The 18,692-nt window shown below is 42.3% G+C and overlaps 1 protein-coding gene across 1 annotated transcript in view; it reads left to right on the top strand.

The window, feature by feature from the left end:
- The first annotated feature begins 2,815 nt into the window (after positions 1-2,815).
- ANXA3 (annexin A3) overlaps positions 2,816-18,692 on the top strand; it is a 34,489-nt gene continuing 18,612 nt past the window's right edge. Inside the window, exons 1-3 of the mRNA XM_073340470.1 lie at positions 2,816-3,053; positions 5,498-5,535; positions 18,456-18,543. Of these exons, the coding sequence (XP_073196571.1) occupies positions 5,521-5,535; positions 18,456-18,543 (103 nt within the window). The 5' untranslated portion in view covers positions 2,816-3,053; positions 5,498-5,520. The remainder of the gene's footprint in view (positions 3,054-5,497; positions 5,536-18,455; positions 18,544-18,692) is intronic.

The following is an 18,692-nucleotide window of genomic DNA, read 5'->3' on the forward strand; positions in this document are numbered from 1 at the left end:
ATCAAGGAGCTGTGCAATAGCTATGCGCCGATGTTCTCAGCCACCCCAGGTCTGACTGAACGGGCATACCACTCCATTGAGACAGGTAATGCTCGCCCAATTAAAGTCCAACCTTACCGGTGTCTCCTCAAGCTAAAACTGCTATAGAACGGGAGATCCAGGATATGTTACAGATGGGTGTAATCCGCCCCTCTGGAAGTGCATGGGCATCTCCAGTGGTTCTAGTTCCCAAACCAGATGGGGAGATACGTTTTTGCGTGGACTACCATAAGCTAAATGCTGTAACTCGCCCAGACAACTATCCAATGCCACACACAGATGAACTATTAGAGAAACTGGGACGGGACCAGTTCATCTCTACCTTGGACTTAACCAAGGGGTACTAGCAGGTACTGCTAGATGAATCCGCCAAGGAAAGGTCAGCCTTCACCACCCATGTCAGGCTGTATGAATTTAATGTACTCCCTTTCGGGTTGCGGAATGCACCCGCCACCTTTCAAAGACTTGTAGATGGTCTCCTAGCGGGATTAGGAGAACATGCAGTCGCCTACCTTGACGATATGGCCATATTTTCGGATTCCTGGGCAGAACACCTGGAACATCTACAAAAAGTCTTCGAGCGCATAAGGGAGGCAGGACTAACTGTTAAGGCTAAGAAGGGTCAAATAGGCCTAAACCGAGTGACTTACCTTGGACACCAGGTGGGTCAAGGAACTATCAACCCCCTACAGGCCAAAGTGGATACTATCCAAAAGTGGCCTGTCCCAAAGTCAAAGAAACAGGTTCAATCCTTCTTTGGCTTGGCCGGTTATTACAGATGATTTGTAACACAATACAGCCAAATCGCCACTTCACTGACAGACCTAACCAAAAAGAAACAGCCAAATGCCGTTCAGGGGACCGAAGAGTGTCAGAAGGCCTTTAACCAGCTTAAAGCGACACTCATGTCTGACCCTGTACTAAGGGCCCCAGACCTTGACAAACCGTTCCTAGTAACCACAGATGCGTCCATGGAAGGGCCCATGGATAAATAAAGTCTTGCTGGCATCTGATTCCACACTAGGGGCCTTGTCTCTGTCCCAGCCCTCACTAAACCCTACTGGTGCCTGTCCAGAATATTTTCCTCTGGGTTCCCAACTGGAGTTGGTTCCTTTAATTCACAGTCCCTTATTGCCATTTTTTAATTCAAAGGCACACACGTTTTTAAAATATTCAGTGTAAGTTTACAATTTTAGAAAGTTCCCTAGAACAAATTAATTTTTATAAGCTATATAGTCATGGCTTTAAAAGTACAGTTTTTTAAAAATACAATTTCTATAGGAGAGACCCCAACCCCAAATGGTGGGATTGCCTCTGAATTTGACTAAGTAAAAGATTTGGGAATGTATAAATGACAAAATACTTCAAGACACCCTGGGTGACATATTCCTGCCACCACTGCACCTTTCTGAAGTAGCTGGGACATGCCACTCCCAAAACCGAAGCTTTAAAGATGCAGAATATTCTGCCACGCGTCCCCCGCTCACCCTGCCTTCCTATCTGCAAATGGTGCTTGCATCACACAGTGGGCTGTGACGGGCCATGGTGACAACAGACTTCTTAGCCAGCCCAGGCACCCACCATTCCCCTCTGCACTTTCCTTCTGAGTGATCACACCATGAACCTCCACAGAGCAAGCACCCCCCCGCCTTTCAATCAGTTTGTCGCCAGCCCAGCTGTGGTGTTCTCACAGCCGTTCTAGTCACAAATACAGAAGAGAGAGAAAATCTGCTGTCAAGTTCCTCCCCCGATCTGAACTCTAGGGTACAGATGTGGGGACCTGCATGAAAAACCTCCTAAGCTTATCTTTACCAGCTTAGGTCAAAACTTCCCCAAGGTACAAAATATTCCCCCGTTGTCCTTGGACTGGCCGCTACCACCACCAAACTAATACTGGTTACTGGGGAAGAGCTGTTTGGACGCGTCCTTCCCCCCAAAATACTTCCCAAAACCCTGCACCCCACTTCCTGGACAAGGTTTGGTAAAAAGCCTCACCAATTTGCCTAGGTGACTACAGACCCAGACCCTTGGATCTTAAGAACAATGAACAATCCTCCCAACACTTGCACCCCCCCTTTCCTAAGAAATGTTGGATAAAAAGCCTCACCAATTTGCATAAGTGACCACAGACCCAAACCCTTGGATCTGAGAACAATGAAAAAAGCATTCAGTTTTCTTACAAGAAGACTTTTAATAAAAATAGAAGTAAATAGAAATAAAGAAATCCCCCCTGTAAAATCAGGATGGTAGATATCTTACAGGGTAATTAGATTCAAAAACATAGAGAACCCCTCTAGGCAAAACCTTAAGTTACAAAAAAGATACACAGACAGAAATAGTTATTCTATTCAGCACAATTCTTTTCTCAGCCATTTAAGGAAATCATAATCTAACACATACCTAGCTAGATCACTTACTAAAAGTTCTAAGACTCCATTCCTGGTCTATCCCCGACAAAGAGACTATAGACAGACCCACAGACCCTTTGTTTCTCTCCCTCCTCCCAGCTTTTGAAAGTATCTTGTCTCCTCATTGGTCACTTTGGTCAGGTGCCAGCGAGTTTACCTTTAGCTTCTTAACCCTTTACAGGTGAGAGGAGCTTTCCCCTGGCCAGGAGGGATTTCAAAGGGGTTTACCCTTCCCTTTATATTTATGACATCTGCCTTGGCCTTCGGCCATCTAAGAAGGGGGGCGGGAGGAAATGACTCACTTGAACACCTCTGTGTTCGATTTTGTTGGAAAGGGTAAAAATATATTTAAGTTCAGCTTCTCCCCCCGGCCCAGGGACCGCAAGAAGGAGAGGTCAGGTGCCCTAAGAGTGGAGAAGGCTGGAAGGCAGCAGCCCGGGGAGGAAGGAAAGGGAGCTGCTGCGATGGGGCGGAGGAGCGGGGAGGGTTTTCCAATAAGCCCCTCGCAAGGCAGGAGGAGTCTGGGCGGCGCCCGCTCCTCTGCCGGCTGCTCCGAGCGCCGTCCGCCGCTGCTCTCGCCGCAAGTGGTTTGTGGGGACTTTCCAGGTACGTGTCTCCGGGGGAGGGGGGAAACTGAGACCGCCTCGTGCTTCCCCAGGGGCCGCTGGGCTTCCCCGCTGTGTCAGGCGCTGCCGAAGCCCGGGGCAGCGGCTGCGCTTTCCCCGCAGAGCTGCCCCCGGGCCCCGTGGCTCGGTTCCCGCTGCGTGTGGCGCATTACCCCGCAGCTGGGGGGGGAGCGTCTGGGTCTCTGCCCCTTTCCCGCCCCAGTCCGCTTGCGCCAGCGGGTAAGAGTGAAATCGGGGGCAGCCGGCAGTCACTGCCCACCCAAGAGCGGAGAGATGAGCCCCCCTGAGCTTCGGAAGTGTTTGTTGGAAAGCCAAGCCACACCCCTGCCTAAATTAAACCTAATTATTCACCAGGTGTCTGTGCACCAGTGTCCTTAACCCTCTCTTGGATCGCCTTCCGGGGTTCTCAAATATTTTAACATCTTCCCTTGTTGGGCCACGTACCTTCCCACTGGCAATTATGTACATGGAACAATATTAAGGGAGTGTTTTAATATGTATTGTAGCTTTTTTAAAAGATGATTAGGGAGATGGAAACAAGGAGGAACAGCTGTTGCTTTTTGATCAACCAGTTGTCCATAGATTACCAGCAAGTATTCTGTAAATTTAGGCCCCAAACCCACAAGTGCTTTTGGAGCCACTGGACTACTCAGTTTCATTTTCAGGGGTAGTTACTACAGCCTTGGTATGTGGGACTTTCAAACGCTGAAAGAGAAACACTTCCTGACCACATTTGTAGTAACATTGGATCTTATTTTTTAATCCAATTTTTAAAATAAAACCTACAGTGAGGACACAAGCTGCCTGACGGTGCTCTTTTAAAGAAATTGCTTAAAACAGGATTTTACGTGGGGGAGGTGATCCTTCATGCAGGATTCACTGAATTTAACTGATAGCATTTGTCATTTGGTTTTCTGATGCTTGATAGTACAGATAAGTAGACAAATGTGTGACAAGGGATGGATCAGTTGACGGTTACCTGTTCTGTTCATTCCCTCTGGGGCACCAGGCATTGGCCACTGTCGGAAGACCGGATGCTGGGCTAGATGGACCTTTGGTCTGACCCAGTATGGCTGTTCTTATGACCAAAAGGGTCCAAGGATTCCAGCCAGTAGATGCATAAGGCTAAAATCTACTGGCTTGGATAACAATACAAAATAAAAATATGAAGTCTTTTTACTAAATAGAGACCAGACTTATTTTGAAGAAACTTCAACTTCATATCTTTAAACTACAAAATTAAGTCCTAAAAATCTCAAACTTCTTCTTGGGGTGATGCAGAATCTTGGAGGAACCTAGAAAGGCCCAAAGAAAAGATAAAAAGGTTATGTGTGTGTATGTTCCTGTGTGTGAATGGAATTTTACTGTAGGATGAAATAAGGGTGGTGAAAGAAATGGTTGTGTTTCAGCATTAGTCATGTGTATCTGAAGCAATATAAATAAACCAATGAACAAATTCAAAACTCCTATCAGAGTGAGGAACCAGTTAACTTAGGACAGAGTCCTGCAATCTTTACTCATGAGTAATTCTCCTGTAAGAAGTGCCATTGTAATCGATGGGGTTGTTCAGAAAGGTAGAGCTGTAAGGGGGAAAAGGGCCCAAGATTTGTAATTTTTTTCAAAAAATAGTCCACATCCTTTCATCATAAAATGTTCCTGCCAATGGAGGTTAGACTGTTTTGATTCAGACCACCCCCACTCGTAATTTCGTGTTGATTGTGGCGTAGAAAGGGAGACTAACTGAACTGTTTTCAGTATTACCCATTAGCTAGCCTGGATCTTTAATTTTAGTAGAAAGCTTTAGCAGACCACTGATTCAGACCACCCTTATTTCATCCTACAGTTAAGCAACTTTGAGTCTAATTCAGCAAAGAAAACTCAGTTTGCAGGAGGAGGTGAAGTCAGAGTTAATAAATCTGGCTATCCCAGTCAAGGTAGAAGGTGGTGGACAAGCACACAAACCAGATCTGATAAGAGGGGGAGGGAGAAAGGAGAGTCTGCCAACTGTTAAGACATTTTTTCCAGATTTTTCGTTTTTATAATGTCAAGGGAGGCGGGAGGATTTCTTTTAAACAAAACATTGAGCTGAGTGAGTATGTTTAAACAATGTGTCTGCCAAATGGAAAAATCCATGTAAGGTTCTGTCTTCAGACTCAAAAACTCTATACTGTGTATGCTGTCAGAACACAAATAAAGTCTGATCCAAGACTCAGCAGAGCTTTATAGTTTCCTGAGAGTGAGAGAATGTAGTTTATTTATTTTAATCCTTATAAACTTTTACCTTCGCTCTCAGTAAAAGGTTCCTTAAAAAAAAAATCTGCTGTGTTGGTTTTTAAACATTGGAAAGTTGATAACTTTGTTTTTTATTATCAGTAAATATAAATTAGCACAATGTATTCTATTAGTATCTGATTTGTTTTTCAGGTTTTCAGTGAAACAATCAAATCATGGCATCAGTTTGGGTGAGTTTAAAAAAAATTATTAAAGATAAAAATCACAGGACTTTCCAGAAGTTTTTTCTCCCTAAAAGTGAGGCAAACCTCCCACAAAAAGAGTATCCCTGTGGAAAAGAAACAAGATCAAACTTTTTCAAACACACAGATGTTTGTCACTTCTAATGATCACTAGAAGGTCAGTTAGAGCTTCTGGATATTTGCTGCTTTTGAAAAACAGGCCAGTTGTTCTAGGCACCTAAATATGGATTTAGGAGCCTAATTTAGGACCCCCATTTTTGCAAATCCTGGCCTAGATGCACATTTCACCTCTTTGATTTGTTTCCGGATCTATGACACCCAGCACCCTCGAGAAATAGCTGTGAGGTGAAAGAATTCCCTGTTTACCTTACAGAAGTATCCGTCTGTGCCTTTATGGATGTGTAAAATAAATGCCGAGGAAGCTCAGGAAAGGAAGTCTGCCTGGGAGTTATTTGGCACAGACTACTGGGAATGAGGTTCTGTTCCTGAGTCTTCCATTGACCGCTCGTGAACTTAAGCAAGTCTTACTTTCTCGTGTGCTTTGAATATAAGAACAATGGAAAGGTATCTCCATTTCTATAAACTTCATACACTTTTCACTTTCACCTCATACAATACTTGGCTCGATCTACCCCAGGCCAGGTACCTGAAACTTTCTGATTAGCCTTGACAGGAACCAGCTGGGTTGCTATTCTGTCCTGGAACAACCCTGCTCCAGTTTTAAAAGATGCACATAACCTTCCTCATCTTCCCAGGTTCTGATGGGCCCTGAGTCCTTAGTTGGACCACCTGGATTCAGTGATGTGTGGAGGCTGTTGTGTTCAGGCATTTTTACTGGCTTGAGCATGAGAGCAACTACTCCCACAGGGGCGATTTCATCTCAGAGGTGGAAGTGCTATGCCATTGAATTAATGGCATATAGAATTGAGACAGAACATTTTGCTTTGTATTAATGTTTCAAAGTGGGACAGTGCCCCAGTGGGTAGATTCACCTTACTGACCTAATGCAACAAAACCCTGCTTAGGGACTAGAGAGTTCTGTTTTATATAGATTCTTCTACAGTCCTCTTCACTGTAAAGACCTGAACTCTGATCCCTGCAGGTTTCCCTACTCCAGACAGACATAAATTCATAAACTGGTTACAAAAATGACACATCTGTACTGAAAGATTGCTGTAGAATAAGCGAATCCATTTATGTTTGAAAGCTGTCTCGTGAATGCCAGTGTTAGAAGAGCATATTTTATAGTTGCCATACTAGTCCAATGGTTGGAACTTGAGGCAAGACCAAATCAGATTGGAAATAAGCCATAAATTAACTGAGGGTAATTAAATTGTTCCAATGATTACCATGGGATGTGGTGGAGTCTTCATCACTGGCCATTTTTAAATCACAATTTGATGGTTTTTCTGAAAGATCTGCTCTCAAATAATTCCTAAGGCAGTTCTGTGGCCTGTGTTATACAGGAGGTCAGACTAGATGATCACAACAGTCCCTTCTGGCCTTGGAATCTGTGAGACTAGCTGGAGGTGTGTTTCCAGTGAACAAGATGTCCTGGGAACAGAACAAGCAACTCCTCCTTCAGTAAATATTGACTCCGAAGAAGGCTACAAACAATGGTACACAAAGCAATACAGGAAAGAAAAGCATGTTCAATGTGGATTTCAAGCTAGGAAAATTTTCAGCCAGAAAGCTGGGTGGAGAAACTCGATAGTCCTTTGAGTTAAGGGAAAGTATTTCTAAGTATGTCTGCAATGAGGATGAGAAGTGCTTAACCACTTATTCAGAACTAAATAGAAATTGAAGTAAACCTGGTTGAGATCACTCTCTGCAATGACAATTTGAAAGAAGTAATTACACACTGCAGTGAAGATGAAGTAAATCCTCTAAACAGAAAACTAACAAGGAGAGTGTTAAGTTATGGCTTAAAAGGGTTGTTATATGATAAGAGTTCTTAAAACAAGACAGATCATGCCTGTCTTCTTAAACTCTTCAGGCTCTGGGTATGAATCAACTTTGTCAATTCCTCCTCTGATGATACCGCTTTTGTTTTTGTAGGCTCTTGATAAAAACATAAATTTTGGCTATTCCAAGCAAACTCTCTTCCTGAAGCTTTATGTAATTTGACGAACCTGCCTACAGGGGTCATGAGGTAGCATTGCCTGACTTTGAGATACTTCAGCTCTGAAGAGGACTTAATCTCTCATAACCATTCACTGCTAGCTCAGTATTGCATAACTAGACTAGAGCATTAATAGAGAGATGGTCCAAACCAAAATACAGATTCAAACAGCTTGACCTTTGGGAAAGTAATGAAATGTAGTTATTTGACAGCAGTTTGGCCTGTGCAAAGAGGTAGCAGTCCAGTTCCAACATAGGTATTCGCATTGCACGTGGAAGCCTCATTAGCACTCTGCAGAGGCCAAAGATTGTTAAACTGGTATTTTGTTTGTGGAGTAAAAATTGACTTCCATCTTCATGTCTCTTCATAGCAGCCAGTAGATCCTTTTGTCTACCTTTGTCATCTGATGCAGTCTTTCAGTCCCTCTGCACCTAACTGACTTCATGTCTGTCTTTAGACCCTCTTTCTTGTCCATGACCCTTCCGCCCCCCCCACCCCCCATAGTCCTTTCTCTCATGAAACTAAGCCAAATCCCCATTCCCTGTCCATCTGTTTTCAGACTGATCATTTATTTGTTCTTCTCATAACCCAGCATATGGACTGATGCTCCCTGTAGCATATGAAGCATTGCACCCTGCTGCATTTCTGATGACCATTTATCCTACAAATAGTCAAGTTCTTTTTGAACTTTTGAGTATGAGTAGTTTTATATGACCATTGTATTTTGCTCTGTAATAAGGTAGTGTCAAAACATTGCATTGATGAATGATTTGTTGAGTACCTATACAACTTCACGTCTCCTGGAACAAAAGGAGACAGTTGCCAGGGAAGGATTGGTGGGATAAGGGACGCTGAGGGGCTACAGCTGCCAAAAGTGGGCTTTAGGTTGAATAGGCATGGAAACGAATCTGTTCTCTGGCCCACAGAGATGGTCTCACCAAGACAGGGTTGAGGCAAGTTAGCAGTGCATGGGCGGGGAGGCAGGGAAGCTCATATTACCGCTATGCATGCTGTACCTGTTCTGTGGATAAAGAGAGGCCATCCAGCTGCAGGGAAATCAGTTTGGCACCATTCAAATTTTCTTTTGAGGAAGAAAGTCCTCCCAGGAGGGAGATATTGCCAGACCTAATAAACTAGTCCCAGGTGTGCAGTGACTCAGAATGTAGCTTGGAATGCATGGAAAGGAATGAGTTTGAGCCACTCAAGTGGAGGTTTCTGGAAGAGTGGTTGTGATCTTGGAGACTGCACCGTTACTGGTGGTGCTTGCCCTGGACTTCACCTCTGACCATTTATCCATGGGATTATGTGGTGTGGGGAAGGCATTTTAAAAACAAAGTCTTCTAGGATGTTAGTTCTTCCAGGACCCCTGATTGCTTTCCCCACAGTTCAAAATAGGTTGAATGAAGCTCATTGTACTTCATCCTGTTCACTGGAAAGTGATGTGAAAGCATATTATTTTGGAGAAGGGATGCTAACTGTTGTAGTTCATTAGCCCAGCTGGGATGATAAACAGCTGTGAGATCTCAAGGATAGACTGCTAGAAGCCTTAGATGTCCCTAGCCCTAGAAGTCTCTAGGTCAGGTTGGGTTCAGAGCTCCTCCTTGCTTAACTCTCTAAACCCAGTGACCCTCAGCTACTTTCTATTCCGTCTCTCTTGTCTCTCACCAGTTCTGAACACTGCTGCAGCTGGGTCAGTTCTCCTTTCTCCGCTCTTCTCAGCTTGAATCAGGAACTACCCTTTTCTGGGACTTTTTACTAGCAGGCCTCTGATCCCGATCTTGCACAGAGTGTGGAGTTGCTGTTTCTTTCAACAGCAGGTTCTTACAACATGAACGCATATTTTGTTGCAGCTGTAAATCACCACGTTGATGATTTGCTTTTCAAACACCCTTCTTGACTAGGATGGAGACCTTCTAAATAATAAGTATAACCTTTGAATGAAGGGAATAGTGCATATGAAATAAGGGAAAAGGTTGCTGAGGGGGGAAGATCTTAAGATGTAAAGGACTCATGTTTGATTTAGGGGGTGGTAGAGTATCTACTGTGCAAGGAAAGCATGAGGCCTCAAATGATTTCATCTGAAGTATGAATATTTGAGATTTGGCCTATTTCATGCATTCATTAAAAGATGGGGGCGGTTTTCTGGCTGGAGAAGGAAAGGAAATGTTACTGTCATACTTTGATCCTAGTATTTTTCATAAGACCTAACGCTGTCTAATATGAAGTACTCTTGGATCTCTTCAGTTGACATCTCGTAGCCTGTGGTGCTAATTCAGTGTTTCAAAACTATTTTGTTTTACTCTGACAGTTTTGCAATACCCCACAAATTCTCAGTTTTGCTGTATCAGAACTTAGGCAAATCTTCAATTGTGAGGAAATGGTATTTGAGGCACGAGTCGGTTACTTGTAAAATAGTCACTTTTCAAGGCGTGGCTTCATCTGTCCCAGTCACACTAACCCAGGTGGTTAGTGACTGTCTTAATGAGTGTGGTTACCTTTCTGGTTTACCATATACCACCACCATTTTTCCCCCACCCCCCCTAGTTGCTGGAAAAAACAGATTGTAGATTCCATACTTGGCTACAGTTTTTCAGCCTATCTTTATTAAAATAAGTTGAGATTTGTAGAACATCAGACGCTTATGAAACTGGAAGACAGGAATTGCCATACTGGGTCAGCCTGGTGTCCAGTGTCCTGTCTCTGAGGGAAGGTCTACCCTTAAAATGCTGCATTGGCCCAGCTGGAGCACTTAAATGAAGGCACTGCTACACCAACAGAGGAGCGTGTAGTTACTCCACCTCCCTGAGAGGTAGTAGCAATGGAGAAGTGCTCCTGTCAACATAGCACACTTTAAACAGGCAGTTAGGTCGGTATAACTTTTTTATAACTTTGTGGATTTTTCACACCCCTGAGCAATGTAGTTAGACCAGACCTCAGTCTCAGTGTTTTAGGTGAAGATGCGAGAATCCCCAAAAAGGACTGTTTTCCAGCTCTGGATGTTTTAGCCAGCCATGAAAATTGACCAAATAACTACCAAGGCTGTAAAGATAGTAGCTGGTTGTAGAGTAACTTTCCCACCTGCTGTCAAAATGCTGAAGGTGGGATGATTTAGTGAGATTTTTTTAAAAGGTTTATTACTGTAGCAGGCTGGACTGACACATTCACAGTCTACAGCAGTAGCTTGTGATTAAACTTTAGAAATAAACAAGAATATTTGTTTGGATTTTTTTTTGGCCTGGATAAACTAGTGAAAGATATAAAACTCAAGAAATTTTGGTAGCAAAAATAATTGGAACTCTTGAAATTCAATGACAAATTCAACCTGAACTTGTCTCACTGTGAAAAGCACTGCACTCAATGCCTCCCCTAGTCTGGACATCTATTCTGTGTGATTAGGCACTCTCCCTGCAATTGATAGCACATGGATACCATTGTACCCCCACTGAACTCGGTGACTCCATGTGGGTGCAGCAATCCACCTATGCACTGGCACTGTGAAGAGTAGACTTTTTTGCTAATTCACACACAACTGGGAGATACCTTGCCAAGTAAATGAGCAAACAATTTTAAAAAATGGGTATTGAATTACAAAATGGACTTAATTTATTTTATCACCATTTTCTCTCAAGTCTAAATTTCTGGGACATCATAGTATACTGGTAAACATTATCACAGTTTATTTTCTAAAAAATTAGTGAAATCTTAGGAGATCCTACAACCCTTACCTTTAATGTAATACAGCAACTCTTTTGAATTGGTTTTAATTGGGTGGTTTTTATTTTCCATGAGTATCATTCTCTGTAGAGGAGACCTTAAAGCACCTAAAGGTACATCCACACTGCAGTCAGAGGCTACGAATAGCAGCATGAGCTAGTCACGTCTCTGGCAGGCTTGTACTTGAGCCACAGTTGACACTGCTATGGCTTCACTTCTGTTGGAACCCAAACTAGCGAGAGATTTGAGCTAGCTCAGGTATGTCTACACATGCTGAAATCACACCTCTGATTGCACTGAAGACTTACCCTAAATGAGTTAGGAGCAGAAGCCCCATTCACCTGCAATGGGACTTCTGCTCCTAACTCACTTAAATGCTTTTTAAAATCCTGGTTTTACCATTATCATTCATAGGTATTCATATCCAGAATCTGATTGATTTGGGATGCTTAATCTGCTTGTAGGCAGATGGCTTTCTTGTTTTTGTTTTGTTGTGGGACAGGAAGGGATAAGGAAGAGAAACTTGGCTCAGCACTGCAGTCCACATGCAAGGCAGAAGTCCCACCAAAGCCAAAGGAAGTCATGCCTGGGTATGGGATGCAAGGTCACAGTGCCGTTTTGGTTACTTCCCGTGATTTAGTTTCAACCTGCATTCAACTACGCTTCCTCAGGACAAACAGAGGGTTATCTGAATAAAGTGAATGTGTGCCAAAAATAGCAGAGACTTTGTCTTCAGGATAACTGTATATACAGTGCACCACTCTACTGGCAATGCAGTGTTGGTGGGAACAATCTCAGGAAAGTGCTAGCCATGTATACTTATTATTTCTGTCAAAAATAATAATAATAATGCTTTGAGCCCAGACATGTCCAGAACAGTGGAACAGATAGGAGTGCAGAATCAGGACAAGGTAACTTTTTTTTAAATGATGTAACTAAGTCAACATTCCTGAAAGACTGAGGTCATAGCCTGTTTGCTTTTTTTCTCCACACCCATAAGGATATAGCCCTGTTTCCTCATTTAAAAAACTTAAATACAAGTAGGGCAAGGAAATGAAATAGGATTCTGGTTATGAATTTCCTGTCTTATGTAGCTGATCAGTGCATTTTTTTTTCAAAGTTTGTCCAATTTCTTCCCAAGATTTTTCACTCGCACTGCCTTACAGTAACCCTTCAGTGGGAGCAACTGAAATATCCTCAATCCAGTGCTCTTTCAGCAGACTGCCATTAGCTGATATTTTCTAGTTCTTCATTTTATTAGTTGCATTTCAACAGTGCCTACAGACTGTAGCTGAGACCAGGGGCCCATAATGCTAGGCTCTGTACAAAGTCCCAGCCACAGATTTTACAGTCTAAATTAGTCAACATAATTGAACTGGCTAAGTGTTGCCTTGAAGGGGTGTGTGTGAAGCTGGAGCTGGATGGACTACAGGAAGGGACAGTCTCCTGTGATAGACCCTGGAGGAAAGAAACTCCTGGTAGAAAGCTTTGGGAGTTGTGGCTGGGTAGAGAGTTTTGTTTGTTTTGTGAGCTTGATTGTTTAGACAACAAATGGAGGCCGGAGGTAAAAGCTGAAGACTAATCTGGGCGTGGCTGATAATTCATCTGGCTGGTGAGGAAAGTTGCCAGCTTCCATACCAATTGTGAGAGAGCACCAAAAAATGGGGGAGAGGGACTGTGTTGGTATTGCTATTTTTACAGATGTAGAGCAGCATTTCCCAAACTTTTTTGGCCACAGAACACTTTTTAGCCTATTACGGAACACTTATAATATTTTGTAGTCGTTTGGTTTTCAAATAAAAAATTGCATTATTTATGCTCAAATATATTTTATTTTATACAACAAAGCAAAAATACAAATTTAAAATAACTTGAACGAACAATTTCTAACTGGAAGCGCGTATAAAGTAGTACAAAAATAAAGTGCAAGAGTCAAAATTAAATGCTAGATTCTTTCACGGAACACCTATTCACATCGTGCAGAACACCAGTGTTCCGCGGAACACAGTTTGGGAAACGCTAATGGAGGGAATTGAAGCACAGTGGAGCTAAGTGACTTGGCCAGGTCCTCACAGGAAGTTTGGGGCAGATGGAAATTTAAAACAGACCACCTGAATCCCAGTCCAGTGTTGTCTTTATACACAAGGCCATGCTTTCTTTAAAGCATAAACACATGCTGGCAGAAATGGAGATGGCTGACAAATGTCTGTTTCCCTGCTTAGTGAATCAATGTGTATACATGTTGGGCCAAATTAATTGGTGAGCTTACATGGAAGAGAATTTGGCCCTTTGTGCCCACTGTGTGCAGTGGCTTTAGTACGCTTACTTTGATCTCCCATTCAGTTTACCTCTACTGAATCTGTCACTTCTTAGCAATATTTTTCTATGTTTAAACTGACTGCTAGTTATATTTGGATTTCAATTTTATTGAATCCCCCTCTGCTGCACCCCCCTGCCCCCAATAAAGAGAGAATGGGGGCGGGGGGAAGACAGAACAAAAAGGGAATCGGAGAGGAGAGCAACACCTCAGTTTCCTTCTGCTAGGAGTTAATCAAACATTTTTTAAAAGTTAGACCAAATCTTTTCGCTTTTTGTCTGAGGTTCCTCTGCCCCAAAACGTTACCTGCTCTTTAGTGGTCAGGTCAGCCAAGTGGCTGTGCCAAGCCTCTCTCCCTGGAGGCAGTCTGCTCTTCAGTCTAAGAAGGATGAGTTGTTTAGCTACAAGCGCTTGAGAAATCTTTAAGTTCTTTAAGACTTAAATCCAAAGAAGTGTTTCGTGGACTAGGTTACCAAATGTCACCTATCAGACAGTATTTGGCCCTTCTTTTCTGAAAACATGGATCAGATAAAGTCAGTTACCAGGTTTAGGTAATTAAAATATGTGCCTAATCTCAGGCTGGTTACCAGTGAAAATGCACAATGCTTGACAATCTCGGCGGAGACCCCCTAGGGTAGAGTGGGCAGGGAGACTGCACTCTGTCTCCAACCATGTGTCCTTTTGGGTCAGGGACAGGGTTGAGGAACGCTGTTGGAGTAGTGCGAGGGAGCTGGTGCTGCTGCCAGGGTTTTAAGTGTTCTGTTGCTGAGGAGAAGATCTAGGTTTCCAGAGCTGCAAGAGTTAATAAATTTCTCCTTGCATACCCTAAATATGTTTGGATGCTAAGTACATAGTAAATTACCCTACTTGTCATGTTGCTTCTAATAAAAAAAAAAATAATGTGATCTGAGTAATTAGTGTTAATTTCAATTTTGTTAATACAAATTAATAATCACTCTGGGACTCTACAGTTCACTGTTAACCACTGGAGCTCTGTGTACTGCCTTATTGGATATTCTAGGAAGGAAGATCATGTTCAGATTATCCCATATTGAACTACAAAAACAATGATGGGGTGTCCTATTGGGACCCAGAGGTTATTCCGTGTCAGAGTCTGAGACTGAATCTTACCACTGCTGTTGTTTCAAAGTAAATCTTCCCTGTTTATGTATTTCATTAAGGTAGCCACAGTGGACAGTATTTTTTGTCAGCAGGCAATAATTCACAAGATATATATTAGTAGCTGGGGAATAACTTGCTTGTGTTTGACATATGTTCACCAAGAAGTGCTATTAACTTTTGTGGGAACGAGGTGTAGCTAAGGAGTCCGTGATGAAGGCAGTAGTTGTACAATAATGTTGCACCATATCCTGGTATTAAACAATACTCCAGGAGTTGCCAAACAGCCTATACAGGGAAGCTTACTGCTATTACTTTCATGAGGAAGTTTCACCTTCAGATCTGTATCTAAACTAACGTTAATGCTTTTTTGTCTTTAATTCTATAATTATATATAGCAATCCTTTAAGTATAGCAGCACTTGGTTAATCATAACCCCCCCCAAAATGTTTTACTTGTGGGGGGGGAGCCAACTTCAAAAGTGTTCATCTTGCAAAGTTTCCTAATACAGGGTGGTGATTACACTCCATTCACTTAGTAAAGACAAAATCAAGTGTCTATGAAAACAATGTTAAACACTTCAGGAAAAGCAAAATCAAACTGTCCATACAACTCAGTGGGGGGCAGGAGGAAGGAAATCAGGTCAGTGTCAATCTGTGGAGAAAAGAGATGATTTGAAGGTAAGTAAAACTGTCTCAATATGTAACAATATACACTGTAAAAACAGAGTGAAAACTTTGCGGAGCAGCATCTTGTGGGATTTTTATTTGTCATTGTTTGCCATGCCCACCTGAAAGCTTGAAAATTAAAATTTTTCATTGAGTTTGTAACATCCAGTTAGCAAATACGTTTGGTTTGTATTTCTAATGGTAATTAAAATGGACAGTGTAGCACTTTTCATTTACCTCCTTGTAATTGACATGAGAGGTCTGTAACAGATATGGCAATTTCTTGCAATATCTTTGGGAGATCTTCTTGAATTAAGTTTAAATAGCTTTGGAGTCCACTGTATTTTAAATGCAAAGTTAATGTATTGTTGTGGGACTGTGTAACTCACTCTCTCTCTAGGAGGGAGATGTGGCCTGTGTAAACCCTGGGAAGTGTTACGAGCTTTAGAAGACTATTTCATACAATGTGCCAGATGAGAAGGAACTTTTGGGACAAAGTTGTAAGTTTCCTAAGAAATACCTGGGGGGGAGATGAATGCAAAGTCCCACCTCCAGACTCCACCTTCTGAAGCTATCCCTGAGGAGAGAATCAGTCTGACTGATACAAAGTCTCTGAAGATCAAAGACCCCAAGTGTATAAAGAAAAGGCTAACTTATGCATAAGTGTGCTTGTTCAGAGCTAAGGCAGTTATGAATTTGATTCAGTTTGAAGGACTGATTGTCTACCAGAGTGCTTGTTTTCATGTGTTCTTTGTAATGCTTTCACCTTAAGAATAAATCTGCTTGCAGAGAAAGGGCTGTGAGGTAACTTATAACTGTGGGCAATTAGGCTGTTTGCTTTGTCCTCAGTGGCTATAAAGCGTAGGCCTGTGTAGGCAGTCTGACGTGTTAGGGAACACAGTGCAGGCTGCACAATTCCTTGCCTCCAAAAACCCTGATCAGGAGGAAGAGAGACAGGTGTCTGCCCAAGAAAGGTGAGGGCCGATGAGCCCGAAGCCCTTACTGACCATGAGGGGGAAACACAGGTGCAGTTTCCCAGAACTGTGACACTGTCTGTGTAGCCTTGGAAATAAGAACTATAACTGCTACTGCAAAAGAAGCTCACAACGTGTCTCTGTTCAATGATATGTGGTTTTTAATCTTTCTGTGGCCAGTGGCTCTTAACTTTAATAAGATCATTAAAGTGCATAGAGTCCTTTGTATCAGGTTTCAGTAACTTTAAAGCAGGTCAGAGTTGAGGCTTAAACCAAGCTATTAATGGAATTATTTTAATATAAAGATTTGTGCTAAGGCACTGAGTGGAACTAGCTAGAGTATGAGAAGTGGGGTGGGGGCGGGGGGGTGAAGCTTTCCAACATCTGTGGATTCACTTGAGTCCTGACCTGTGCAACCCCTTCTGTTTCCGTCCTGGCCTTCTCTTGAGGAGTGACTGCTAACCGTACTGTGTTGTGGTACGTTAGTGATGTGTACACGTGCAAACAAATCTTTGAAAGTTGCCACTGATTGCCGTGGTGCAATTTTTTGGGGTGCCCAGTTTGATACACCAAGGCCCCGAATCTCATTAGATGAACTACTGCAGCTCCCATAATTCAGCTGGATTTGTGGTTGCTCATCATCATTTCTGAAAATCAAGGCTATGGTGTTTCAGGTTGGCCCCTGTCAAAATATTGACATGAAACTGACACATCCAAAAGCAGGCTCCACTTTGAAAAACTTTGGCTATCCCAGGTAAGATGAAAGTATCAAACTCACTTTCCCTTTTATCCCCCAGCAATTTAGGTCATTTTATGTGAGCCGCTAACCCACTACCCTAATGCACCATCCACCAATGAGTCAATAACCCTTTTACTTCAGATACATTTTTCGCCGATAATATTCTGCACAATTTGGGTGTAGTGGGGAAAGAGGATTTTGGCTTATAAAAAGCAGTGTTTGTACCTTTTTCTAACAATGTAGAAGCTCTTTGTTAAAAAAAAAAAATCCAGGCTTTTGATCAATGTAGCTAGTGTCCACTGTGAATTAGATCTATTTAACCATAAATTGTATTCAGCAACACGATGCAATCCTTGTTACCACCCAGACCTAATTTTGCTTGCTTTAAAAATGATCATCTTCCCTCCGGCACATTGGTGTTTTGTGGGGAAAGCAATGTAATTATGATTGAGATTAAAGTAACTTGCTTTGCTATAATCTGATTATTTTTGTTTTTGTTTGAAATTTATATTCCAGTCATGCCCAGAGGCCTCACTGAAAGTTATTTCAATATTTAGAATTTCAAGCCTGTGCAATCGCCATTTCCCCTGTGTGTCAATGCTAGAGCTTTCCTTCAATACAAAAAGGGTTATCCTGGCATCATCATAATATAAATAATTAATAATAATATAATAGAAAAAGCAATGGGGGATGGGGGAGGACAAATCTCCGCATCACTAATCAAGATGATGAATGCTTCAAAAAGCCTGTGAACAGGGATATATTGGCACCAACCTTGCTGGTGAATCTGCCAAAAATGAGTGTCTTTTGCTACAGAAATAAGTTTGAAAAAACACGTCACCATGGTTTAATAAATCATTGTGCATATATAACCCACTGGTGAGTATGTATTATCATATCCCCAGAGGATATGAGATGTTACAGGCCCCAGCTACAGCATCTGGGCTTTTTGAGCTGCCGCCGCTTGCGTTGGGCTTTTTGAGCTGGGGACCTCTGGAGCCATCTCCTCATTTTATGGATGGGGAAACTGAGGTAAGGTTGCATAAGGCCAGTGAGAGAGTTGATATCAGAGCTGTGATTAAAATGTGGGAAATCTGCACTCCCAGCGCTGAGCTCAGTTAAATTTTAAACACTAGTTTATTGTTGCCATGGTGAAAATATGAAGCAACTGAAAACAGTTTGTCAAACTTCGAACCTAAAACTCTTTGGGGATTTTTGTTGCTGTTAGATCTCAAAATGTTGTTTTGATCTTTAGGTTGGAAGCAGAGGAACCATTCGAGATTACACAGGTTTCAATGCATCCAAGGATGCTGAAACTGTTCGGAAGGCAATCAAAGGAATTGGTAAATATGTATCTAAGTTTCACTCCTATATTGTTACAGAAAAGCAGTTATGGTATTCTGTGTGTCAGGTTTTGCACAGAAATGCTGGAATTTTGTGTGCCATAAAAACAGACATACTGGATCAGACCAGTGGTTCATCTAACCCAGTA

Source organism: Lepidochelys kempii, chromosome 4 (genome assembly GCF_965140265.1).
Source record: "Lepidochelys kempii isolate rLepKem1 chromosome 4, rLepKem1.hap2, whole genome shotgun sequence".
Taxonomy (NCBI): domain Eukaryota; kingdom Metazoa; phylum Chordata; order Testudines; family Cheloniidae; genus Lepidochelys; species Lepidochelys kempii.